Source organism: Vombatus ursinus, unplaced genomic scaffold, assembly GCF_900497805.2.
Source record: "Vombatus ursinus unplaced genomic scaffold, bare-nosed wombat genome assembly UNPS02014959.1, whole genome shotgun sequence".
Taxonomy (NCBI): Eukaryota; Metazoa; Chordata; class Mammalia; order Diprotodontia; family Vombatidae; genus Vombatus; species Vombatus ursinus.
This window is the reverse complement of record NW_020954737.1, coordinates 14,941,100-14,967,572: the sequence shown is the minus strand read 5'-3', so window position 1 is coordinate 14,967,572 and position 26,473 is coordinate 14,941,100. Positions and strand designations below refer to the sequence as shown.

The window sequence follows — 26,473 nt, the reverse complement described above, 5'->3', positions numbered from 1 at the left end:
GAGTGGGTTGAGGGCTCTTAGTGCTCTTTTGGTCAGGGTTTTTAGGGACTCTGGGATTTTCAAAGCTGGTAGCAATAACAAGAATACAATGATGGCACACTCACAGACCATCACTGAGGTTCACTGGAGGAGGGGAAGGTGGGCACTGTCCTCAAGTTCTACATTTGTCCTCTTCTCCCCCCACCCACTAGCCCACCAACCTAAAGGTAGAGAGAGGGGGAAAATGAACTTAGGTCTTGTACAAGGCATTTAAGTTTGGGGGAGAGAGAGGACATTGTGGAGCAGTAGCCCATACACCAAGTTAAGACATTTTGGAGAAGGGAATTTTCACCACAAGAATAACAAGACGATATGAACAGGTACTAGGCCCATGATTTTATGGATCATAGGGAACTTCCAGAAGGAAATTCACTCTGCCAATGTAGGTTAATACCTTCTTTGCCATTTTCAATTTAGAGAATTGCCTGAGGCATTGGAAGGCTAAGTGACTTTCCTAGGATCACACAGCCAGCATGTGTCAGAGGCAGGTCTTGAACCCAAGTCTTCTGGTTCTGAGGCCAGCTTTCTACCCACTTTGCTACGACTGAGAGATTAATGGAAGAAGAATCAATAGCATACATATTGTATGCTATTAGGGCTATACATACACATAGCATACATATACATATAACCCTATACATCAATAGCATACATATACATATAGCCCTAATTAAAATGTTATTAGGTAGTCTGCCTTTGAGAGAGAAAGACAGAGAGAGAGAGAGAGAGAGAGAGAGAGGGAGAGAGAACAAACTCCAGCAGATGTATGGATAATATTGAAGAACACCATTACTATTATATCATGCCTCTGTGCCAGGTTTGTGATTTGTTTCCCAGCCTTCTCATTTATTTCCTCTTTCTGTCTGAATGGTCCACAGTATACTGCAGTGACAGAATCATTAATGTTTATCTCTCCCTTGATCTTTACCAAATATTTTCCATCATGTCCTACCTCACCTCTAGTACCTGGATTTCCTTATATGAAGATATTTTCTTAATATACAATGCTATTGGGCACAGCAGGTGGCACAGTGGATAGAGTACTGACCCTGAAGACAGGAGGACCTGAGTTCAAATCTGACCTCAGACCAAACACTTGACACTTACCAGCTGTGTGACCTTGGGCAAGTCATTCAACCCCAATTGCCTAAAAATTAAAAAAAAATACAATGCTATCCCTACCCCATACAACCATATTCTTTTTAAAGATTTTAATTGGTTCTGTAAAAATACAGTGTTAGGTGAAACAAAGTTATGGGGAAAAATTATTGTTATAAAAAAGCATATTTCAAATAAGATAGCAGGAAGACTGATATTCAGAGAAGTTAATACCACTGGTGCTCACAAACTAGTTCAGATGGTCATGGATCACAGAACATCTGATCAGCCTCTTAGGCAATCAACAAAACTGTTTTTCAGTGGTTTCATAACATTAACATGGGCCGTTTAAGCATGCATTAAAAGCATTATTACAAAATGACATTGGTTGAAAACTTGTGTGAACTATACCTGTACTTGCTGATTAATTAGACATCTATATCTCCCACTAATCACATTATACCAGAAGAAAGGACCTTCCCATTAAAAGCTTTAGGGGGAATTTGGATGATTCTTCAGTTCCATGAGGTCCAAGTTTATCATAAAATGGTGTGAGGGATCCCTTTGTAAATATGAGAATCATAGATTTAGAGTTGAAAGGTCCTTATATAACATCTGTATAATCCCTACCTCCTCCCCTCTTTCATACATAAAGAAATTGAGGCCCAAGAAGTTGAATGATTTACCTAAGTTAACAATGGATAGTAGGCAGGAGAATTGTGATTTGAACACCTATCCTCTAAATCCGAATCCCTTGCTCTGTCTACCATATTATACTGCTTTCCTCTTATTTTAAAATTTTATTAATATGTTTTGTTATAACATTACAGACATTTACAGATTATCCCTATTCCATAAGAAGTCTCTTGTAACAAATTAAAACAGTTGAGCAAACCTAATAATACAGTGACCTCATCTGAAAGTGCATATAATATTTTACATTTGTAGAACTGCTTCACCTCTCTATTTAATTTAAAATGAACAGAAATCTATTTTCTTTATGACTCCTGGCCCTATTGAAAAAAGAAAAGAAAAACAAAATCTTTTTAACAAATGTACAGAATCAAGCTAGCAAAACAGACTCCCTCATTGGTTCTCTGTCTCTCACACAGACACACAAACACACACAATGTATGTATATTAAAAATTCTGTACCCCTAATTTATAACTTCGCTTGGGAGGCAGATAGTGTGTTTCATCATTGTCCTTTGTAATCACGGATTCCTCTTATTTTTGTACGTATCATATACCTTTCTACTATACTGAAAGCTCTTTGAAAGCAGACTTTGTTGTTTGTCATCTTTATATCCCTAAACCCTTGCATGATATGCTGTATACAATAGGAACTTAATTGTTGCTGAACTGAATTTAACCTGTAGGTTCATTTAACTAACAAACTAACCTAAATTCCAGGGCTATTTAACATAAAACGCAGGAAATGTGAAGAAGAAGAGAACGAGTTTTCTCTCTGTTTACAAGCACTGGCTAGATGCTAGGACCTTTTTAAAAAAATTTTCAAAGCTTTACTTTGAAGCTCTCCCATCTCTATTGACTCCTCACCTACTTTCTTATGTTTCTTTGCCAAGGCTCCCAAGTACCTAGTGACTTCATGATACCTTAAGTCCTTCAGCCTTGCACACAGAGGTATTTGTGTGTCAAAGGATGCCTGTCAATCTAACCACATTTTAATTGGTAGAGTTTCAAGTAATAGTAACAAATAAACTAGAAGATTTAGACCATTATATAGGTTGTGGAGAAACAGAGTAGAGACATTTTGAGGCCCAATAATCTCCATGGATACAGGCCAGCCATATCAAGGAATTTTTTTCCAGGAGTCACCTTCCCTAAGAGGTTCTTGCTTTTCATAATTTCTTCCTTTTTACTTCTGATCCCACAGATTCTCTAAAATGATCTTCCCCCTACCCCTTAAAATGGCTCCTTGGCAATGAAAGCTCCAAATACTAGGGAGGAAGAGAGGAACTGTGTGGATGGATTCATCTCTAAACTGTGTGTCTTTAAATCAAGAATTCCCTGTATGTGTATTTTTTCATCCAACAAGCATCTACGTTGGTCATAATGCTGGGGTGAGGGAGGGAAGATGTATAAAGATGAAAAACTCCTTTCCTTGAGGATTTTCCAATCTAATTTGAGAGACTATAAGGATACCTATGTATAAGTGTTGATGGGATTTATTCGTATGGTTAACATATATGTATATAAACTTCATTAACACATATAATAAACACACAACTATAGGAAATAAAAGTATATGAATTAGATGATCTCTGATAGCTACCAACTCTCAACTCGATGATATAATTTGTACTTATATTAAGTCCAGGTTAACATGAAATATGAGGAAGATCAGTATAAGGTTTATAGGAAGGATAAAAGTTCTCAGCCATAGCTTAGATTTAGTGAGATCTACTTTTCTGGAGCTTTCCAAGGTGCTGGACTGTTTCAGTCCCTAAATCACTTCTTACCCAGTGTCTCATAGCTCTATTTACTCTGTTTGGGGATATGCTAGGCCTGGTTAATTGCCTTCTGGATTCTCTCTTAGATACAAAGTACCTTGAAATATGAAGTACTGAACAAAAAGCCTGGAATGAATGCTAACTTGTTTACTATACCCATAGTATAATTAGAGACAGAACTAGCTCTGGGGAGTTAATGGTTAAATCAAAAACTCAGACAATGAACCAACTTTGGAAACTTTGTTCCTCATATAAGCTCATTCTACTTGTGCAGAGGAGAGTTTCTAAGTGTCTGATCAAGGCCATGAGCTTCAAGGCCCCTACCTCTATGAAAATTTGCCCAAAGCTAGCCCTGTAGTGAGATTATCTTCTCAGTTCCTTACCTCCTTATTTTCACTTCTCAATCCATTAGAGTACTCAAAGATACTAAAGCATAGTCTGTAAGTCAAAGATACCATCCTTACCCCTCACTAGCACCACTCTAGATCTTCTTGGAATCAGGGGAAAGTGGTAATCACATGTTAGATACAGAACTTTACCTTTACAAAAGTGGGGGGGGGCGCTGAGTAACTGTCATTGGTGAGCTTCTACATACTCCCTTAACCCCAAGTGAATGACTCAGCATGTACACGTAGAGATTTGCAGCATTCTTCATATCCAGCCCCCAAAAAGCTGTGTGCAGGCAGTGTGGTACAGTGAGAAGTACACTGACTCTGGAGGCAGGGAACATTAGTTCAAACCCTGCCTCTGACACTACCTATGTGACTTCGGACATATTTTTTTTTAACCTCTCTGGGCCTCAGTTGTACTAGATGACATTTGAAGTCCCTTTTAGCTCTCCATGTTTAATTGAATGATTCCCTTTTAGTATGGACGCTGATTTACTATAGTATCACTCATTTGGAGAAGCATGTGCTATCAAATGGCAGAATTAAAACAGGTGGGAAAACTTGATCAATGTTATTCTTTTAAAGAAAAATCCTATAAACCCAAAGAAATAGGACTGAATCAAATCAGTGGCCCTTCACAGTGGGCCTGATTCAACCCTCTTTCCGACCTACTACTTTGTATTTGCTTAATATACAACTTTGATTGAATCGATATTCTGCTCAAAAGCCATTGAGGGCTCCCACTAGTAAGATATCAAGGCTCAATTCAGCCTGGCAATCAGAGCCCTGCAGATGAAGGGACATAAAGCTGGAAAAGAAGGTTGGGAACAGATTAGGGGTGAGGTGGGAGATCTTGAATACCAGGCTAAGGAGTTCAGACTTTCTCTTATTCTCTTTTTACGGACCATGGGGAGTCATTATTTTATGAACATTTTAGCAAGATTAATCTGGCAGTGATATGCAGGATGGGTTAGCAGATTGTTGCAATCATCTAGGTATTACATAATGAGAGACTGGAATACTATGATGGCATTGGAAAAGCAAAAGAAAGGATAGAGTCTAGAAGCATTGCAAAGGAAGACTCACTGGGACTTGGGATTGATTGGATATAGGAGATGAGAAAAAAAAGAGGATTAGTAGATGGCTACCTGAGTCTAGCTACCTGGAAGAAAGGTGATAGCATTGAGAGAAGTAGGGAAATCAGTAATGGGTGCCAGTTTGAGTTTGACTTTAGACATGTTGAATTTAACATACTGATGATCTATCTATATGAAATTGCCCATCAGGTAGTTAAAGATGAGGAGCTGAAGATTAAAAGAGAGTTCAAGACTAAAGATGTAAATTTGGGAGTGGTCTGCAAAACAGTTGTGATTGAAGTCACAGAAATAGATGTGATCTTTGAGGCAAAAATGGAAGGCTAAGAATTGAAACTTTGGATGTGACCACATTTAGAGTGCGGGAAGCAAAAAAGACAGAGGGAATACTTACAGAATTAGAGGCAAAACCAGAATAATATTCAAGGGAAGTAAAATGGGAGGAGAGAATTCACTTCAGGTAAAGGCTGATCATAAAACAGGGAATGATCAATGTTGTCAAATACTTCAAAGAGGTTAAGATGGTCATAGACATATGAAAGACCACTGGATTTGATGATTAGGAGATCACTGACAACCTTTGTGAGTGTAACTTTAGAGTTGAAATCTGTGAGAAAGGTAGGGAACTAAATACGTGTACTTTAAAAATCATGTACATATTGCTATTTAAATATTATGCTAAGGCAATTTACTTTGTACTTAGCTATTTTAATAAATTATATTTTTATAAAAATACAAAATAAAAAAGGTTTTCTAGCCTTAGGCTTCCAAAATGTCACTGCTAAGCATAAGCCCCAAATAAACACTGCTAGAGCTCCAAAGGACTTAATAAGAGTGAACCAAAGATCCAGAGATTATACTCAATTCTCTTAAATAGAAGTTTTGATAACATCAACACGTGTTATTAAAAATGTTCGGATTCCTAAGATTAGAGGCTAAAAATCGTTCCTGAAATTCTTTCCTTTTCTTGCTTTCAAGAGAGAAAAATTTTGGCTTTCTACCATAGAAGTCAAAAAAAAAATCTACATGAATGGAATAACACCATATATAATATATAACAAACCCCATTTACATGAATGGAATAACACCACATATATTATATAATAAACCACCAATAAGAATATCGTGTGGCCTGTTAAGGGTATTGATGCTAGAGGATGCACTCCAGTTTGCCAATTTTAAAATGAGGTTGCTACACTAAATGATTTCTAAAGTACAGGGGTGAGCCGATGTTGGCATTTAAAGGGGCTTTGTGGAAGAGAATAAGTCCAGAGGAGGAGTCAGTCAAAACTGAAAGCAAATAATATACCTAATGGCATAAGGGGATGGAGTGGGCAGGAGTGGGAGAGGAAGGATAAGAACAAGGGATACAACCAAAAACCAGAGGAGTACCAGGACAAGTGGACATGGTCCATGATGCTCTTATAAGAGTCTGCCTCCAAGAATCAGCACATTGTTACAACATGCTATCACCACTTATTGTCATCCATTCATCAAAGACGTTGAAGAGGTCCAGGTGTGCTCAGAAAACCAAGAGGTTTTCAGGATTTCATAGATTTCTTTTTCCTCTCAGCTCTACTATTCTCTGTCATGGGCCATAGATTTAGAAGTGGCAGGAAGTTTAGGGGCCATCTAATCCAACTCTCTTATTTTATAGGGGAAAAAACTGAGGGCTTGGTGTATTAAGTGATTATGCCATATAAGGGAAAGGAAGGAGAAGGGAATAAGCATTTTTTAAAGTGCCTACTATATGAAGGGCACTTTGCTATGTGCTTTATAAATACTATCTCATTTGATCCTCACAACAACCCTGTCAGGTTGCTATTATTATCCCCATTTTACCATTGAGAAAACTGAGGCACACAGAGGCTAAGTGACTTGCCCATGATCACACAGGTTATTAAGTTATTGGAGGTGGGATTTGAACCTAAGTCCTCTGACTCTGAACTCAGTGATCTTTTGTACCAAGGTATATACACTGACTATGGTTCTATGACTATCAAAACCACATTTCATTCTCACAACTATCATCATAAACCTCATCTCTTGGTGTTGTAACAGGGCATTCACACTTTCCCTGTGGGCAGGGAAAGGCTCTGAAAACCGTGTGCAATATTAGTTCAGAGGCATTACAGTTTTGGAAACACCTGGAATAGGCCGGAACTACTGACTGATTATGACTTTGAGATCATTCAAAGGACATTGGAGGTTTCACTTCCTCTCCCCCTTTCTCTTTTGCATGGAGCTGGCTGTCACTTTCTATGCATTTCTCTGTTTCTTTAAGTCATTTCTACTTCTTGATATATTTCACATAAAAATAATGATTGGTCATGATTTCTCCATGGTTCATATCTCTATATATTAATTGCATAGCAGGAGATTTTAATGGAGTAAGGCTGTGAATATCTTATGCTACAAAGATAAAGGCACAGAAAGAATGAGTGCTTCTAATTGTTGGGGGTATCAGGAAAAGGAATTCTTTCATTTCTTCTCTTCACCCTCACCCCGCTCAACTGGGGTGTGTCACAAAGGAGAGAAAATCTTATTGGTTTTTATTTTATTTATAACTCTTAAAAGCTCCAAAAGAGCAGAGATAGATGAATCACATGACTTGGAATCATTTACCCCCTAGGCTATGGCATCATGAGTAAGCAAAGTTCAGGTGGTTTAGAGTGGCTCCTGTTTTGGTGAAGCTTTCTGTCTTTGGAACAAGGGGCAGAGTAGAAGGGTGGACTGAGGGAAAGCAGGCCAGTGAGAGGAGGAAGGTGTGGGTCTTGGAAGAGTGGTCACCCTCTGAAGCAAACCCCTTAAATCTAAAGGGTGGAAGGTACTTCCTCACCTGAACATAGGAGTTACTTAAAAATACTGGTTGAATTGACTTAAGTTGAAATTCTCTAATCCTGACCTAACACTCTTGATCCCAAGAATTAAAAAAAAATTAGAGCAGGAGGTCTAAGCCTGGGGTCCATTTAAAAAAATTGATAACTATAAATGATATCCCAAAAATCCTCAGCATTAAAAGGCTGGAAACTGCACTGAGACTTCTGGGACATTATGTGTTTCAGTTTATTTGGTTTCTTTTGTAATCCTATGTATTTTATTGCATGCATTTAAAGGCATTATTCTGAGAAGTTATCCATAGGCTTCACTGGACTGCCAAAGGGGTCCACAACAAATAAAAGGTTAAGAATCCCTGATCTAGAGGATCTTAGGAAAGGAAATGGAATTAGGCCTGGATGACCTGAACCTTGCCTTTGGTCAAATCAATGATAAGTCAACTCTACAACATCAGTTCTGTGCACCCCAAATTTTAAGGATAATTGAACCAGAAAGACAAACATAAACCTCCTTGAGCTGCTGTATTAGTCATAACAATGGTATGGGTCATTTTGAAGACACATGAAATTAAGCAATTGCTATGCATCCCCTTAAGGATACAAATATTTTCCAGCAAAATAATATTAAGTATAATTAGGAGTAGGCCTTTTTCTTTTTGGTGGGGGTAGGAAATGAGACAATGAGAAGGAAGACGGGGGATTATTGGAGTATATAAACTGTAACTTCCACAAAGCCCACCATGGAGGTAACCCTTTGTCCTTGATAGTTCTGTCAGTGAAGCACCTATGACACAGGCTACTCTGGCCTCCACTGCCTGGAGACCCGGTAGAGCATATTTTATTTTCCCCTGTGTGTGTGTGTGTGTGCGCGCGCGTGTGTGTGTGTGTATGTGGAGAAGTCCCTGAACCCCAGTTCTATTTAGCTAGTAATAGTCTTTTACATAGACTTATTTATTTCAAAAGGTATAATCATAAACATAACTTACTCCCCCAAATCATAGGAGATATAAGCCCTCCCCCTTATAACACCTCAGTCTCCAGGGAGGGAAAGGGGATTAGTTTCATAGTTTAGCTTAGTTCCAATAGAGCACAGTCCCAGTTTTGAGTCCAAAATCCCCAAAGTTCCAGGGTATCCTGGCTTCTCAGGGTCCCCATGTGGGGATGGCTGGGTGGGTGTACCATCCTGCCTGGAATCCTGGCTCCAAGATTTCTGTGGCTCAAGCTCCTGGGTTCCATGGGGATCCCTTTTAGGACTTGAAACTGAGGAGGACAAATAATATAGAACAGAAACAAACACCTCCAGGCCCATTTCTCAGAGCTCGGGTAAAAGAGAAAGAATGGGGAAAGAAAGTACTTTTCTTTTCACTGATTAAGTTCATGGCATGTACACTGTGTGAACTGTAATCTTCACTGGACATGGCAGATAAAAGTGACTAAAAGAAGTGCAGTGCAAGTGGTGGACAAGAGTGACTGACTCAGTTTTGACAGTTTTGATATCCATATCCAGTATTCAATTCAATAAACATGTATTAAGCACCTACTATCTGTAAAATGAGCTGGAGAAGGAAATGGCAAACCATTCAGTATCTCTGCCGAGAAAACCCCAAATAGGTTTAGGAAGAGTTGGGCACAACTGAAAAACGACTGAACAACAACAACAAAAATGTGTCAGGCACTGTGCTAAATTCTGGGGATACAAATAAGAAAAAGAAAGACAGTCCCTGCGCTCAAGGAGCTAACAGTCTCATAGGGAAAGACAACACATAAAAGGAAACTGGAAAAAGAGGGCAGACCCCAGGGGTACCTGGTGGGGGGGGCATAATGTTCCTTGTAGTTCAAACTAAGCAGAGCTGCAGATAGAAAGTAGACATGCTATTGGAAGAACTGAATTGTATCAATCTTGATCTTGTATTTCTAAGTGAAATCCTTTAGAAGAAGGAAGTTCCAGCTAAATGAAAGGACAGTTAGAAGTTCTCCTTGGAGAGGCGAAGAAAGGAATTGCACAGGCCCCAACAATAACAAATACGGAATTATGAAAATAATTCCTGCATGAGGCACCTTCTCTATCTATAACAAGCTTTGTCATCGAGCTATTTCCTCCACTTTACCCACAGTTCTCGACTAGGATGAGAAGCAATTCCATTCCAGCTCCGCCAGCACAATTCCAAAACCAGGGGTCACCCGCAACACCCACCCCACTTCCCTGCACAAACACTCCCTTCAATTGGTGAAAAGCCAATGGGTGAAAAGATCACAGGGCTCCCACCTCCTTATTATCAAGAATACCGATAACCCCTTCAGGCAACTGCTGGAAAGCTCCACAAGTCCTCTCCCAGTATCCCACCGCCCTCCCCATCCCATAGCCTACCAGTAATATACTGACAGCTCCTTCAGCCAATGAGTAAAAGACTCAAAGCTGTTTCCCTAGCATCCCCACCCCTTTATCCCACATTCACCCGATAACACTGACTGCTCCTCCAACCAATGTATGAAAAGATTTAAGGCTCCAACCTTTCAAGAGCAGTAGTATCCCCACCTCACCCTGCTCTCTACCAACATTGGCAAGCCCTCCATCTGATATGTAAAAGTCCCTTACCTAACATACCCCGCCCTCACCACGTTATCCCACATCGGTCCGAGTATGCTGACAGCTCCTCCAGTTTATGCTCGAAAATAAAAACTAGGTTCCCATAGACAAAAAGATAGAAGAAGGTACTGGAGCAACAAGACCGCCCTAAAGGATTTCGGAGGAGCCCCTTTTGTCTTTCTTGCACTCCGAGGGTGCAGATCTCTCGGAGTCACAGAAAGGGGGTTAACTATAGTTAGAAGAACCTAGTTAAAGATTCAGAGTCACTGGGGATGCCGAGAGGAATCTTACGGAAGGGGGATGGAATGGAAGGGAGCGAAAACTGGGTTGCCATGACAACCAGCTTTGGGTCTCCAAAAGAATGCTAGTTCTCAGACCTGCTGCTTGCATGTACGTGATGTTTACTAGTTTCCCTGTATTCCAGGAATTTATAGTAGAAATTTAGTAATAGTACAACGTTTGCTTTCATGTGGTTTGACTGCAGCGCCTCACCTAGCTTAATAAAAAACTTAACTCTGCAGCCCAGTAGGAAACCCAACTCTTTCAGGTCAAACAACGTTCACTGCTTTTTTTCAATTCCTGAGTCTGAAGAAAAACATTTCATAAATGCAAAGCAATGAGCTAGAACCACAGCGGTCTTCCCGGCTTGTGGAAGCTCTGTTTCGCCCCACCTCTCTTTTAAAATTTTACTTTATTTCATGGGTTAACAGTTAACAGTCTTTGCTACAACTTCGCATATTAAAGCACCCTGCGATCTGCAAAATAAGAGGTTAGGGCGGAAAAAGTGTTTCAGATGTTTTACTTTGTTACATACATTACTGGCATCAAAAAGAAACTATTATATCTGGTAACATAAACTTCAGTTGTTTGTAGGAAAAATAAAATAAAAGAAGGGGGATGGACTAACTAGTCAAGGACTTCACCACCCCGCCAAGTTCTGACGTTGTACAGCTCTGGTGCCTGTTTCCATGGCATCACTCTAACATAAGGAGTACTTTGCTAGAAGTCTTGTGTTACTGCACAATTTACTGTACTGTGGAAAGCTGGTTATATTTTCTTTGAAGCAGTATGGTGAGTAAGAAGAAGGAAATAGGGTTGCAGGTAAGTGCAGTTAGATTATTTTTAAGCATTTCATTGGGGAAGAAAAGCATAATGGGGTGTGTGTGTGTGTGTGTGTGTTGTGTTGTGTTGTGTTTTGTATACACTTCAGGATAGGTGGAGGCAATGTGGTTAGTGGAAAAAGCCCTGGTTCCGGAATCAAGATCTGGGTTTGAATTCAGATTCTGCTATCTGTGATCTTGAGGATATCCTTTTACCCCTAAACTTTCCTTATTAAAATGAGGTGTTTGCACTAGCTCATTTCCAAGATCTCTTTTAGTCCCGACAATCTAAATTTCCGGCATGTGTAGAGCTTTGAACTCGGAGTCAGGAAGACCTGGGTTTATATGCTGCCTCATCCATTTATTCAATAAACATATATTAAGCCACTGCTATGTGACAGACACCATGCTAAGAGCTGGGGATGCAAAAAGAGGCAAAAGAATTCCTGCCCTCAAGGAGCTTACAATCTAGCGGGGAAGACAACATGCAAACAAATATATACAAAGCAAGCTATGTGCAGGATAAATAGGAAGGAAGAGAATGGAAAGCACTGAAATTAAGAGGGGTTGGGGAAGGTTTCCTGTAGGAGGTAGGAGTTTAGTTGGAACTTGAAGCCAGGGAGGTCAGTAGTCCGAGAGGAGGGGTGAGAGTTTTGCAGGCAAGGAAAACGCCCAGAACCGACAGATAGAGTGTTTTGTTCTGGAACACTCAGGAGGCCGGTGTCACTAGATCGAAGAGTAGGTGTTGGAGAGTAAGGTATAAGAAGACTGTAATGGTAGGAGGGGGCTAGGTACCAGTAGCTTAACTCTGGGCAAATCGCTTAACCTCTCTGTGCTTCATTTTCCCCATTTATAAAATGAGGGAGATGGGCGGGATGGACTCTAAAGTTCTTTCACCTCTAAATCCACGATCGTTTTTTTGTACCTAGTATTTTATTTCTTTAAATTTTTATTGATATAGTTGTTTTTATGTCTGTGGAATAAATTTTAAATATACTCTTGCTTTAAAGAAAAAAAAACAACTTTTGATGAACAGAGTACAAACTCCTTAGTTTTATGCATATTTTGACATTGTATCAGTTCTCATTTTACCAGTGATCTTTTAATTGCTAACCCTCAGTCTTCATCCTTAATCTAGACCTACCTTTTGCATTTGACACTGTTGACCATACTTCTTTCTAGGATCCTCTCTCAGCTTTAGGGTTTTGTGATACTGCTCTACCTGCCTGACCTCTTTGTCTCAGTTCCCTTGGTTGGTTCATCATCAATATCATACTCCTTAACTATGGATGTTTCCCAAAGTTCTATCCTAGGTCTTCTTCTCATTTTCTCTCTCTCTCTCTCTCTCTCTCTCTCTCTCTCTCTCTCTCTCTGTTTCCCCCCCTTCTTGTCCCTCACTCTCCCCTTAAACTTAATAGTTTCTATGAGTTTACCTATCAACATTATGCAGATGACTCCAGATCTGTATCTCCAGCCTCATTTTCTCCCCGGAGAGCCAGTTCTGCATCACCAGTTGCCTGTTGGATATTTCAAAGTGGATGTCCCAGAGACATCTCAAACTCTACTGTCTTCTAAACCTCTCTATTTTCATTTTAAATTAAATTTTATTTTCAAACAAAGATCACCTTCCTTTCCCTCCCACTTCTCTCCTTCCTCCCACTAGGAAAGCAAGAAAAACAAAACCTTGTTACAAAATTTCTTATTCACCATGGGAAAAAAAAAATAAGTCTCAATCTGTGCCCAGACTATCACTTTTCTGTCAAGAGGTGAGTCCTTAGGAATTATGGATAGTCATTGTGTTGCTTGTAGTATGCATGTACACAAACACACACAATCCTTTATTGTCCATTCGTGTTTACCTTTTTATGTTTCTCTTCACTCTTATGTTTGTACTTCAAAATTTCTCTTTATCTTTGGTCTTTTCATCCAGAACACTTAGAAGTTGATTGTAAAGGAGCACCTAGGTGTCACACTGGGTAGAGCACTGGCCCTGAAGTCAGGAGGGCCTGAGTTCAAATCTGGCCTCAGACACATAACACTCATTAGCTGTGTGACTTTGGGCAAGTCACTTAACCCCAATTGCCTCACACACACACAAAAAAAGAAGTTGACCGGACATGTATAATCTATATAAAATTTCTTGCCTTTTCAATGGGGGGGGGGCAGTGAAGAGAAAGGGAGGGAGAGAATTTGGACCTCAAAGTAAAAAAGAATGTTAAAATTGTTTTTATATGTAATTGGGGAAAAATAAAATATCAAATCACAAAAAGAAGAAGGCCTTTATTTCGTTAAAAGTTCATACCCCCCTCCCACAATACTATACTCAGTTTAGCTGGGTAAGTTATTTTTGGCTGTAAACATAGATTCTTTGCCTTCTGGAATGTCATATTCCAAGTTTTCTGTCCCTTTATAGCTGTGGCTGCTAAATTCTGTGTGTTCCTGACTGTGGTTCCTCAGTACTTGAATTTTTTCTTTCTTTTCTGGCTGCTTACAGTATTTTTTCCTCGGATCTGGAAGCTTTGAATTTTGGCTATAAAGTTCCTTGGAGTTTTCATTTGGGGGTTTCTTTCACAAGGTGAACAGTGGATTCTTTCTATTTCCACTTTGCCCTCTGGTTCTAAGAGATCCAGGCAGTTTTATTTTAAGATTTCTTGAAATATGGCTTCTAGGCTCTTGGGTTTTTTTTTGTTTTGTTTTGTTTTTGGTCATGACATTTAGACAATCCAATAATTCTTACAGCTTTTTTTCTCTTCAACCTGTTTTCCAGGTTAGTTGTCTTTGCATTTTCTTCTATTTTTTCCAGCTTCTTGACTTTGTTTTAATGCTTTTATGTTGTCTCTTAGGCTTCTATTTGATTTATTCTAATTTTCAGGGGGTTTGTTTCTTAGACAAAGTTTTGTACCTCTTGTTCAAAGCTTTTAATTCTCTTTTCAATTCTTTCTTCTATATCTTTTCCATTTTTCTTAAGTGCGCTCTTTCTATTCATAAAAACATTCTAATTTCTTTAAAAAAATCTTTCTTTATCTCTTCCAGGAATTCTAGGTGAGTTTGTGCCAAAGCTGTGTTTTTCTCTGAGGCATTGCTTGTAGATATTTTGGAATCATTCTTTTTTTCTATGTCTTGAGCATCCCTACCACCATTATGCTCATTATGGTAGGGTGTCTGTTTGTTTGATCACTCTTCCAGGCTACTTCTGACTTTAGACTTGATTTTAGGACCGTAGTCTGTGGTACTTCTGGATGGAAGGTCTGGGCTGGTCCTGTTGCTGCTTTCTTGGGATTATTGAATATTAGGTTATTCCAGGATCTCAAGGACAGTTTGGGAACCTGCAAACTTTCATTGCTCCCAAAGTGGTGTGGTCCAGGGCAAAGTTTGATTGTTGCCCCCTGGACTAAGCCCTGCAAGTTCTTAACCTGGCTGTGAGCAAGAATAGATACTGCCGGATTCTACCCCTATTGGTCATCTAGAAATCTCTGTTGGCTAAAGCAGCAGAATTGCAGGCTCCCCTTAGGTCTGGGATTCCTGCCCTGGTTATTCTTCTGCAGGATGAATTAGATGTTGGAAGTGAGACCCTGAATTATCTCCTAGGTCTGAGTCTACTGCTTCTACTGCTGCTGGCTTCTAAACTTCCTTTCTCTTTATACCCCCCAGTACCTCCCTCCCTGGGGCTCCCACTACTCTGCCCAGGTCTCCTCATTCAAACCTGGATCTGTGACCTGGGAGTAGGTAGTGGGCAACAAAACTGCTTGTTGATACCTGTCCCCACAGTGCCCTGGTGTAGGTTTGGGAGTGTTCTGTGTGACTTCCTCTTGCTTTTCCATGCAGCCTCTCCCTGGGTACTGAATCTGACCCTTTCTCCAATGTCTCCAGACCATCCTGTCTTCCTATTCTGAGCTGGGCTGGACGAATGATTCTCTATGACTTTTTATTGATTTCACCATCAGGATCCAATCCAGTGTGTTTTCTAGATCTGTTGGGAGGATTTTGTGGAAAGGGGCTCATGGCACTGCTTCTTATCATTCTGCCATTTGGCTCTACCTCCCCCTATTTCTGATGAAAGTATCACCATCCTTCTTATATCTCAGGCTTGTAACTTCATCATTATCCTCATCTCCTCAATTCCTTGCACCACATATCCAATCAGTTGCCAAATTTTGCTGATGTTACCTTTGCAAGATTGCTTGCAAATGACCTCTTCTCTTTGCTCACACAGCTACCACCTAAGTTCTTGTCTATCTTATTTCAACAGCCTCTTAATTGGTCTTTCTGCATCCAATTTTTCTTCACTCCAATCTATCCCATCCACTGCTAGTGTAATTTCCCTTGAGCACAGATCTGACCAAGCTACTCCCCTACTCAAATTACTCTAGTGGCTTTTAATTGCCTCTAGGATAAAACATAATCTCCTCTTTTCCCTTTTAAAGCCCTATACAACCTAGTCCCAACCAATCTTTTGACCATGTTGGACTCACTCCCCCTATCATTTCCTATGATCCAGCCAAACTTGCTTTCTCTCCATTTCTCACGCATGATACTCCATTTCATATCCCCATGCCTTTATGGTAGCTGTCCCATATGCCTGGAATGCATGCCTCCCTTAATTTTGCCTCATTTTCCTCTTTTCCTCTAAGACACAGTTCAAGTACAATTTTTCTCGTGAAGCCTTTCCTGATCCTTCAACTGCTAGAGTCCTCCCTCCCAAATTATCTTGTATTTAATTCCTTTGGATATATTTATTAATTTTATGTTAATGTTTTACATATTTACATATACACTTGTCTCTTTTATTAAAATGTAAGCTCTTTGGGAGTAGGGATTGTTTCTTTACTTGCACTTATATTCTCAGCATCTGGGAAAGTACCTGGCACCTACAGTGTAGTCACTTAGTGAGTACTTATTGATTATCTTAAAGGTCTAGAATATCCAAAAGAAATTATATAAATGATTTTAAGAAATTGTTTTCATTTATGATACAAACCTCCAGTTCTCTGGTTTTGTTGAGATTTCCATGACTATCCCTGAAGATAAAATTTTTACAGTATCAATCCAAGTAAGTTTTTGCAAAGCAAATCATTTAAAAATTATATTTAAATGATATTTTTATTTATTTTGTTAAACATTTCCCAATTACATGTAAAAAATTTTTAACTTCATTTTTTAAAAATGTTGAGTTCCTAGTTCTTTCTCTCCTGCCTGACCCTCCCCCATACATTGAGAAGACAAGCAACATAATATCAATTATACATGTGAAGTCATGCAAAACATAATTCCATATCATCCATGTTGCAAACATGCACACACATAAAAGCAAGAAAAATAAAAAAAGTGAAAAAAGTGCTTCAATCTGTATTCAGAGTTTATCAGTTCTCTCTTTGGGCAAGGATAGCATTTTTCATCATGTGTGCTTTGGAATTGTCTTGTATCATTGTCTCGATCAGAGTGCTTAGTCTTTTAAAGTTGATCAGCATTGCAATATTGCTGTTACTGTGTACAATGATCTCCTGGTTCCACTAACTTCATTTTGCATCAGTTCATATAATTCTTCCCAGGCACACAGCAATAGATTTTGATCAGTCAAATACGGCAATGAATAAAGTATAAGCTGTACTATTGTAACTATTTGCTCTGTGCTAATAGTCAGCTTAAATATACTGGGTTCAATCTGAAGAGCTTAGCCCCCACTGGAGGAACTGGGAACATCTGAATTTGGTTCATTTCTAGCTGTTCACTAGGGATCTTTAGATCACCTAAAAGCATCAAGCTAACAATAAGCATTTAAATATAGAACAGATTTATTGAAAGACACGTGAACAACTTGAAAAAGGGCTTACTTCTTAGCTCAGTTAGCAAGGAAAGAGTCATAGTCCACCTTTTAGTGAGTACCTTCTGTCCCATCCTGCAGAAATTTGTTAATATCCCCTGCAAAGACTCAGGGCACCAAGTAGTCAAGTTCTTGCCTGATACCTGTCTATCCTAGAATAAATCCAGTGTCTGTTGCAGATCTCTTTCAGGCTGGGTTTTCCCTTGCTCTGTTGCATTCTTGCTTTTCAGCTTTTGGTCCCATAGCTCTGTGGCACTCTACCTAGAACTTTAAATTGTCATGGCTTCTGCAGCCCTGGCTTGGCTCTGGAGCATTTCAGCATTAAGCTAGCAGTGGGCTCCCTTGGAGCCCTCCAGCCATTGGCTCATTGTTCTCATGGCAGCCACACCTGGAAGTTTCTTGCCTTCTCTTCATGGCTCTCTCTCCCAAGAGTCCCTGATTAGAACTTTTCATGTACAAGCAGCCCTGGACCCTCTCTGTCTAGCAGGGCTAGAGCAGGCTGGCTCAACTCCTTTCATAACTATTTGGTTCCTTTAAGCAAGAATCCCTTTTGTGTACAACCACCATAATTAGTGGTCATATAGAAAAATATTCATAGCTTTCCATTCTCCTAGGTTCACAACTTTGGAGTCATCCTTTATTTTTCACTTTGTGGTACAATAAAAAAAAAGTGGGGGGGGATCTAGATTGAGAGTCAGAGAATTTGGGTTCAAATCTCACCTCTGTATCTGTATGACCCTGGGCAAGTCACTTAACCTTTCTGGCTCTCAGTTTCTTCACTTTTGAAATGAGATGGTTGGACTAGATAACCCCAAAGGTCCTTTCTAGCTCTAAATCTATGCTTCTATTACTCCATCACCTTTGGCAGGCCTCACTAATTCTACCTCCATGACGTCTCTTATATCCATTCCATTCTCTCCATTCACATGGACACCACTCTTGTCCAGACCCACATCACTTCTCACCTGAACATTCCAATAGCCTCCCAATTGGCCTCCCTGCCTCCAATCTCTCTCATTTCCAATTTAACATTCATAAAAGCTTCCAAATTGATATTTCTAAAAGCATGTTGTTGTTGTCCAGTTGTTTTCAGTCATGTCTGACTCTTTGTGATCCCATTTGGGGGTTTTGGTAGTTTTCCCCAGCAAGATGTCCAGAGTTTAGGGAATTCAGAAAACAATGGGAAGTGGTACAGGCAAGGATCCTGTAGATGGTACCACATAGCTGGATCCCAGATTGGAGGGATCAAAATTGTGAGATCTTCAGGGTAGAGGTCTTGGGAGAAGCAGGGTAGTCCATTGAATCCAGTGACTAGTTACATGGAAGTTATACAAAGGATAAGACTTCATTTAGAAATGTGCAATAAAAAAATTAGTAAAATAGAAATATTGAATGCATGAGTTCCAAAGTTACCAAAATGAAAATTTACACACAAAGAAACACAGTTTCTAATATTAAAAATGTAGATTAACTTAGCTAAAAATCCCCCCATTTATATTCTAGTGAATTTACTGTTTTTAAATTTATATATGATGTTATCAAAATATTGTTTGTATTTACATTGTGCTTTTCTTTTCTTTCTGGGACTGGATCTGTAGGAAATATTCCAGCTTGTTGAATTGAATTAATGCTTTTTTTTTAATCTGTGCTTCTCTTAATGGAAATTTCATCAACAGAATTTTAATCATGTTGATTTTTTCCCCTTGTGATGATTTTAGTGTTCTTAGCAAATGGTAATTGCTTCCCAGTAGAGAGTTATGGAAAACCAAAAGAAGGTAACCAGCCAAATCCTCCCTCTCCACCACCTGCTACCAGATCTCCTATAATAAGACATTTTAAAATAGAATAGCTTTATTCTCTTGTGATACATCCTAATTAATTTTAGTTTTTATCTAACTCTTTTTAAATTTTCCTAATCTTTCCTCTTTACCCCAGCAGGAGGCAGCATAGTCTTTAGGAAAGAGCACTACCCTAGGAGTGTAGAGATCTGATTCTGCTACAGACTTTTCTTGTGGTACCCCTTCCTCATATGCACATATAACTCAGGTCTCAAGCCTGAATCATTTGAATAGGATTCTCCTCATGGGTGGAGAGAACGATGACTGGATGCTGAGTGCTTGTAGGAGGGAAAAAGTTGGTTTTAGATTTGTGGAAAGGAGACATACTTCTTTCCTACTAGAAGAGAGGACGTACCCAGTTCTAGGCTCTTTTCAGGGACAGACTGAGAGAGAAAGAGAAAGATTTTAGAAGGAGAACATATAGGGGGAAATCAGCTCCTTAGCATTTCTATCTTCCAAAGTCTGTTCTATTTCTTTACACTTCTTTCCCTATAGAGAGTCTGGACCCAGGTATCCTCTTTGGAAACAGGCAAAAAGAAGAATGTCTCCTCTTCAAAACTCTATAGCCAACTCTGTCCTCACATAGGCATTCAGCATCCAATTATTCTCTTCACCAATGAGGAGAGTTCTATGTAAATGATCTGGGCTTGAGACCTAGGTTACATTCCATAAAATAGGAATAGTCCTGGCTCTACCTACTTAACAGACTTTTGTAATACGAATCAAGTACCTTGAAAAAAAAGTGCTATGCAAATGTATGGTTTTATTATTATGATCTATCTAATTAAAGTGCCTGATGCTCATTTGAAACAGAGCAATAAGTAGAGAATGGTTGAATTGTCCCCACTATATGCCTCAGTATGCAGTAACAAGATTTGGGTGCAGATGGAACACAGTGATATTGAATGCCAGGAATTGCCTTGGAAGATTCCACACAGGAAAAATGCTAGAAACAATGTTGCTATACTTTAAACCAGAATAGGTATGATGGCTTGCAGAATAATGAGAATAATATTTACATACATTAAGGATATACTTGACAAAGGTGTGAGAAAGGAACAGGTTGGTTTTCACAATGTTTTATAGCCCACCACGTCATTACAGGGATGCTAGTGGTTGAAAGGTACAGAGAATACAAGGTCCCACTGTGCTCATTATTTGTTAACTGAAAAAGCATTTGATTGAGAAGAGCAAAATGCTGGCCTGCAGGTTCTCCTCCAACAGAGTCTTCTAGGTACGTGTTCAAATAATCCAAGATTCCTAGAAAGAATAACAACAGATATAACTTTATTTAGTGACTTTCTGGTTATTAATGTCAGGCAGAAACTGGGTGACGTATGGTCACTGAAGGAATTTGCCACTGACATAGAGAATGTCTAGCACAGAGTCCAAATGGAAAAGGATTCCCTATAGATGGTGATGTCCCTTAATGTCATTTCCAGATGACATTTTATGGATTTCATCAAAGCCAAGATTATTGCAGAGCCATAGTCTTTCAAAAGAGTTCAGCCCAACTATGCAACACGGCAAAAGTGAAGTGGATAACAAATACCTATTGTCTAGATGATAATGCACAGTTAAATGGAAAACCCAGAGAGCTACTCTTTGAGTGTAAGTAAATCTTAGACAGACATTGCAAATGAACAATAATTTGGGCCTAGAATTGAACTGGAGAGGAGGGCACTAGACAGCTTTTGAGAAATTGAATAGTGCTTTCAGTGACACCAAGATTCTCCCTGAAAAAAAGAAAAGCCTATATTTTTAACATCACTATTCTTTTGGTGATATTATATGGTTGTGTGTCCAAAGAAATCAAATTGTGTGTTACCTGAAGAGCACTGGAAAGGTACATAGCAGGTATGAAATGGTACCAATGAAGAATTTTGGGAGAGATCTAAAGCAGTGGCATCAAACTCCAGTAGAAATGGGGCCTCTAATCTGTACATAAGGATCCTTGCAGGTCACATATTGACTTAGTTTAAAATGCACTATCATCTATACTTTTACAAATATTTTTATTTTGTTCAATATTTTCAATCACATTTTAATCTGGTTTGGGCTACACTCAGGAGTCACGATATCCATGGCCCGTGCCTGACACCTCTAGTCTAAAAGAATGTCATTTCAGACATATGTGACAGGAAATATAAGTAGGCTGGTCTTATAACAATAACAAGGGATACCTACTGGATAGCCCACAGGGTCCATTTGGTGTACATGGAAGGTTAAGAGTCATTCCAGTAGGTTGGGTAGATACCCTGTAGAGGATTTATTGAAAGACAAATGGGCGAAAGGTATCTAGGATGAGAAGGCATGGCTGTGCAACAACTTGCACAATTGGAGGGAGTGCCCTCATTACAGAGATCATGGATCCATCAAAGTGTTCAAGCATGCCTTGGAGATCTTCTGGGCCAAGTCTCTCTGCATTTATATAGGAGAAAACTGAAGTCCAGAGCCTACTCAAGGCAATGCTGCTACGGAGCTCCACAAGAAGGGGTTCACTTTGGATTCCTTGATTCTTAATTCAGTGTGCTTTTCACTTTTATCACACTGCCTACCTCAGTACTGTGTGTGCATTCTTATTTGTGGTCAGTAGTAGACTCATTGCTATACACTGAATATAATCTAAGATGTTTGGGGGGCTAAAAATGTTGGTTATTAATATATGCATAAACAACATATTAACATAATTTTTATCACACTACACTGTAACATTATAACTATATGCATATACATATGTGTGTGTGGTGTGTGTGTGTGTGTGTGTGTGTGTGTGTATGTATGTGTATACACACATATACATTGGCCGGTGGTGTAGTGAATAGAGCACTGGGCTTGGAATTAGGAAGACTCATCTTCCTGAGTTCAAATCTGGCCTCAAACACTTACCAGGTGTGTATCCCTGGGCCGGTCACTTAAGCCTGTTTGCCTCAGTTCCTTATCTGTAAAATGAGTTTGAGGAGGAAATGGCAAACCATTCCAGCATCTTTGCCAAGAAAGCCCCAAATGGATTTTCCCATATCCAACAAAGAGTGGATACAACTGAAAAATGACTGAAGAACAAAAATATACCTACACATATATTTATATTTGTTATAAATACCAGTGATTTCAGAACCTTTTCATTCCAAAATTTACAAAATTTAAATTTTCTATTATTGAAGTCTCATATTTTGACAAAGCAACTATACTTTGTCTCAAAGATACAGGAATAATGTTAACATATCTAAGACTATCATATTTATCAGGATTTCTCTTACTTTACTAGAAGGCCAACATTTACTTCTGTGGGCCAATGACTTGTTTTACCTACTAAGACTTTGTTTTGGAAAATATAATCATTATGTAAACTATTTTTCTGCCATTTTTTTCTGTATGTGCTTACAGATAATGACCAAGAGCTGAGATTATAATCACTGTATTATCCCATTTCATTAACATGACACATTCTTTTGTAGATGACATGGTTTTGCTGACTTTATTAGCTGCTGCCTTTTATTTAAAATGCTGTTGTTTTATTCCTTATGATTTTAATATCAATACAGTATATATAAATCATCATCAGAAAAAGTTTGTTTTTTTCTTTCTGATTCACTGTGTTAAAATATTTACCATTTGTTATGATTTGGATTCAGGTCAATATCAATAATCAAGAGCTTTGGGAGGAAATGCTCAGTTCCAAAGGATTAACAGGTAAGGAACTTACCAAAAACTCCTAAGTTTAATTTTTCCAACATATTCTCTTAAAAATGTTTAATACTTCACCCCACAAAATATGGTGCTCATATTTGAAGCATTGCTTGTTGGGTTAAGTATGAGACATTTCACATTATCTCAAACCTCATAATACAAGAACAGGTGATTTATTTAACATATGACTCAGTTGTTGTTTTTCAGTTGTCAGTGTCTAACTCTTCATGACCCCATTTGGGGTTTTCTTGGCAGAGATACTAGAGTGGTTTGTTATTTCTTTCTCCAGTTCATTTTACAGATGAAGAAACTGAGGTCAACAGGGTTAAGTGACTTTCCCCAGGTTAAGTGACTCCAGGCCTGGCACTCTATCCACTGTGCCATCTAGCTGCTCATGGTATATAACTGGTTAAGCATTAATCAATCATTTAGTCAGCCAAGAAATCAGTTCACTTCAATAATTTGACTTTCTTTTTCACTATTCTAAATTTTCTCCACTTTGATTAGTCTACTATTTTGATTGCTATAAGGCTTTACTAAAATACAGAAATAGTCTCTACTCTCTGGAAAGTTAAGAACTGAACTGTCTAGTTACTCATATACTATGTTTAATAAAGAGATATCTCAGGGTGTGATAATGCTGAGCTGTATTCCCTTCTACCTATGAGTGCGAAGCTGTCAGATTCTTAAGCTTATGAGAGTTTTAAGCTGCGGCAGGCTAAACCTAGTGTATGTCTGCACTAAGTTCAACACTAACACTGTGAGCCCTCCAGAAGATGGGATGCTGGAACCAGGTGGCCTAAGGAAGGACAAACTGGACCAGGTCAGAAAATGGAGCAGGTCAAACCAATTAGAGTGGGACCAGATCTGTGAGGAGCCCCTGCATATCCAGCTTGAGTGAGATGAATCACCAATTTTCTGAGGATTATAGTACAATAATATGTACTTTAATATCAAGATCATACTTAATTCGATCTTTATTAATGATTGGTAGGACTTACAGTAGAAAAGGAAGCACTGATCACAATGAGCCAGCATGACTTGATCAAGAATAGGTCACACCAGATTAACCTCATTTCCTTTTTTGACGGGATTATTGTAGATACATTTTTGAGAAGGATGTTTTAATTTCTTAAAGTTAAATATTTTTGTTGAACAGACTACAAATGGAGTTTATTATTTTATTCACAATCTTTTCTTGCTTATGTTTATTTGCTAATAATAGCTGTCATTTACATAATGCTTTAAGGTTTGCAAAGTGCTTTGCATATGTTAACTCATTTGATTTTCATGATAAACTTGTGAGGTAAGTGCTTTTCTTATTCTCATTTTAAGGATGAGGATACATGCCCAGAGAGAGGGTCACACAGTAAGAGCCTGAGGCAGGATTTGAATTTATGTCTTTCTGATTCTAACTCCTGTGCTCTATTCACATAGCTGCCTTATGTATTTGAAGATTTGTGGGTTTTATGAAGGTTGTCAAGTTAGTGATAAAGTTTTTTTTTTTTTTTTTGCTTTTTGGTGAGGCAATCAGGGTTAAGTGACTTTCCCAGGGTCACACAGTTAGTAAGTTCCAAGTGTCTGAGGCTGGATTTGAACTCAGGTCCTCCTGGCTCTAAGGCTGGAGCTCTATCCACTGCACCACCTAGCTGCCCCTGATAAAGATTATTTTTATAAAAATAATTTATATTCAATGTCTTAAAATTTAAATTTATGAGAGAAATCTATATTTTCATTCTTGTTTACACAAAATTTAGATTATATGTATATGCATATATATCCACATTCATCTATGTATACCTAGCTCTGTGTATACATGTGTATAAATTACTAAGTGCCCTTTAATAAGTTAATTACAACATAGATGTCCTTATTTAATTTTAGAATTTTATATTACACAAAGTATATAGCTTCCATATATTGCTGTCTGACATTCCATGTTGTTTGTGATATTTTGGGCATGTTTTACTACATAGTGGTTGATGTCTACCAAAGCTGGTGTGGACCTTGCAAACCTGTGGTCAGTCTTTTCAGGAAAATAAAACTTGAAGTTGGAAATGGCCTTCATTTTGCCACGGTAAGATTTTATCTTGGGAAAAGTAAGATTTCAACGTGAGAAAAATTTAAAAAAAAATGAGGGATATGAGGTATAAGAACGAAGCCTTTGCTCCTATAACAAAATTTTACATTTTCATTTTCAAATTGGTATTTACTCTATTGGTAGAGGAATTTCTTCCCTCAGAATTCTCTGTGTCAATGAAAGCCTATATCCCAATGTTCCCCTCAGTTACTGGGATGCTTTACACTTGTCTAGGCTTAGCAGTATTTTCTCCATTGTAGAGAAGATATCCATTTATAATGTGTCTTACAAGTGAACATAAATTCTTTAAATGCTTGAAAGAGTCACACTGTCCCCTCACACTAGCACAATTGCTACAATTGCTTAAGATTTGGAATAGTAGTTCATTGAAAAAAATATTCACTTGGATCCTTAATTTTATTCTTCAATCTGAAATTAACTATAAAAGGCAAAGGGAATAGTATGGCTAATGAGGGTTCAGGTCCCAGAATTTTACAATTCAGTTCAGAAACAACAAATTTTGCAAGTGACTAGGAGAGACTTGCAAAACAAAGGAAAGGAAATTTGAATAACATAAGACTATTCTACATACATCAGAAAATCCTGGACATAATGGAACAATGTGTTCTGAGGAGTAATAGAGCTCAGGATGCAGACCAGGGCAATCAAGTTATAGCAGAGAAACCGGCAACATCCTTCTTTCTAAATGTACAAAAGGAGACAAGAGTAAAGGTGGACATCAGGTGGAAGTAAAAGTGGAGGGGTGGCCCTGGAGCATTATGTGACACCCTGCCAATAGCAGAATCAATGTTGTTGGGGTGTGTGTGTGTGTGTGTGTGTGTGTTTTTGTGTGTGTGTGTGTGACTACATGACAAAAAGGGAGAATGCATGAAAAGGAAGAGGGGATCAGAGGTATAGAGGGGATGTATCATGTATCTGTTGAGGTCTAGAGGTGCTGGGAACCCCAACATTCAAGAGCAGAAGACACAGGTGCTGCCTCAAATGAGTTTGACTCAAGCCTTCTTTCAGTCAGAGACAAAGTTTATTAAAAAACCAGTTGGGGTGGGCAAGATTTTAAGAATCTGAGCATTTGTGACACTTGTATTGACAAGTGGGCCAGACTCTTAAGGAATCTGAGCATTTTAATGGAGGCAAGATGGACCTTTTATACAGAAAGACTCTGGGAAGATCTGGATGTGATCTAGGAGTGACCAATAGCTTGGGTGACTGGGAGGTAACAGAGATGGGCCAAGGGCCAGATGCCCCAGGTGAATGCCAGGGACCTGGACCATGTGGAAGAGGCCTAGATGGGATTAAGGGTGGGAAGTGGGTGGGGGTGGGGGGGGAGGCTTGGGCAGAGGTAATAGACAATGAAGGGCTGGGCTAGGTTAGAGGTAATTGGAGATTGCGGCAGGGTCAAAGCCAT

At 38.8% G+C, this 26,473-nt stretch overlaps 1 protein-coding gene across 1 annotated transcript in view; it reads left to right on the top strand.

Moving 5' to 3' along the window:
- The first annotated feature begins 11,515 nt into the window (after positions 1-11,515).
- NME9 (NME/NM23 family member 9) overlaps positions 11,516-26,473 on the top strand; it is a 36,073-nt gene continuing 21,115 nt past the window's right edge. Inside the window, exons 1-3 of the mRNA XM_027845303.1 lie at positions 11,516-11,619; positions 22,913-22,970; positions 24,944-25,044. Coding sequence (XP_027701104.1) covers positions 11,587-11,619; positions 22,913-22,970; positions 24,944-25,044 — 192 coding nt within the window. The 5' untranslated portion in view covers positions 11,516-11,586. The remainder of the gene's footprint in view (positions 11,620-22,912; positions 22,971-24,943; positions 25,045-26,473) is intronic.